The sequence below is a fragment of the Pediculus humanus genome, genomic scaffold (assembly GCF_000006295.1).
Source record: "Pediculus humanus corporis 1103172109324 genomic scaffold, whole genome shotgun sequence".
NCBI lineage: Eukaryota > Metazoa > Arthropoda > Insecta > Psocodea > Pediculidae > Pediculus > Pediculus humanus.
In genome coordinates, this window is record NW_002988699.1 from 1 (window position 1) to 1,132 (window position 1,132).

General features: G+C 21.1%; 1 protein-coding gene across 1 annotated transcript; it reads right to left on the reverse strand.

The window, feature by feature from the left end:
• Window positions 1-211: 211 nt before the first annotated feature.
• Window positions 212-567, reverse strand: Phum_PHUM624180 (uncharacterized protein; the record flags this gene model as incomplete). The annotated part of the gene is made up of 2 exons (XM_002433264.1): window positions 212-459; window positions 549-567. Coding segments are annotated over 2 exons (267 nt in total), but the record flags the coding sequence as incomplete, so codon positions are not given.
• Between the last annotated feature and the right edge of the window lie 565 nt (window positions 568-1,132).

Genomic DNA, 1,132 nt, shown 5'->3' on the forward strand with positions numbered 1-1,132 from the left:
ACATGTACTAATTGGAACAACTTTTTATTAATTTGCTTTTTACGTCATATTAATTATCATTTTTCTAAAAATCATCATTTTGGTTTTGAAGCTGCAGCTTGATACTGACACTTTGTAGATGTTGTATGATTATTTTTATATATTACAATTTATTGATGAGGTAGATATTTATAAAGTATATATTTGTATATGTGACTTCCAATCACAAGGACTAAACAATTTTAGTATAAATAATATTAATACTATCAACAATAACATTAATTATTTTTATTATTACAATTGTAGTAATAATATTAGCCACTTTATTATCAAAAAAAACTTTATTAGATCGAGAAAAATGTTCTCCATTTGAATGTGGGTTTGATCCAATAAATTCCTCACGATTACCTTTTTCATTACGATTTTTTTTAATTGCTATTATTTTTTTAATTTTCGATGTAGAAATTGCTCTTTTATTACCTATAATTATAATTATTAAAACATCAAATTTAATAAATTGAACTATTACTAGATTATTTTTTATTTTCATTTTATTAATTGGCTTATACCATGAATGAAACCAAGGAGCTTTAGAATGAAATGAATAAATATGAAGCGATAAATTGCAATTAGTTTCGACCTAATCTTAGGTGAAATTCACCCATATTTTAGGGTAATAGTTAACTATAACATTTAATTTGCATTTAAAAAGTATTGAATTTTTCAATTTACCTTATTAATTGAAACCAAAGAGAGGTATATCACTGTTAATGATAAAATTGAATTTTTATAATTCCAATTAAAGAAATATAAATGGAATTAAACCATTAAAGAGAAAAGTTAGCAGCTTTTTCTTGATCAACATATTTCATTTATATAGTTTAACAAAAACATTACATTTTCAATGTAAAAATAAAAATTTATTTTTTATAAATATTTAAAGATTAAAATAATCACCCTAACATCTTCAGTGTCATGCTCTAAATGTAAGCTATTTAAATTTAATTTACTAATACAACTAATATTAATAAAATAATAAATCACAATATATAACTTAATAAATAAATTTTTAAACTATTACTTTGAAATTCTTGAAGATATAAAGAATAATTTTTTAACTGAGAATATACTATTTGCCCTCCAAAAAATTCTC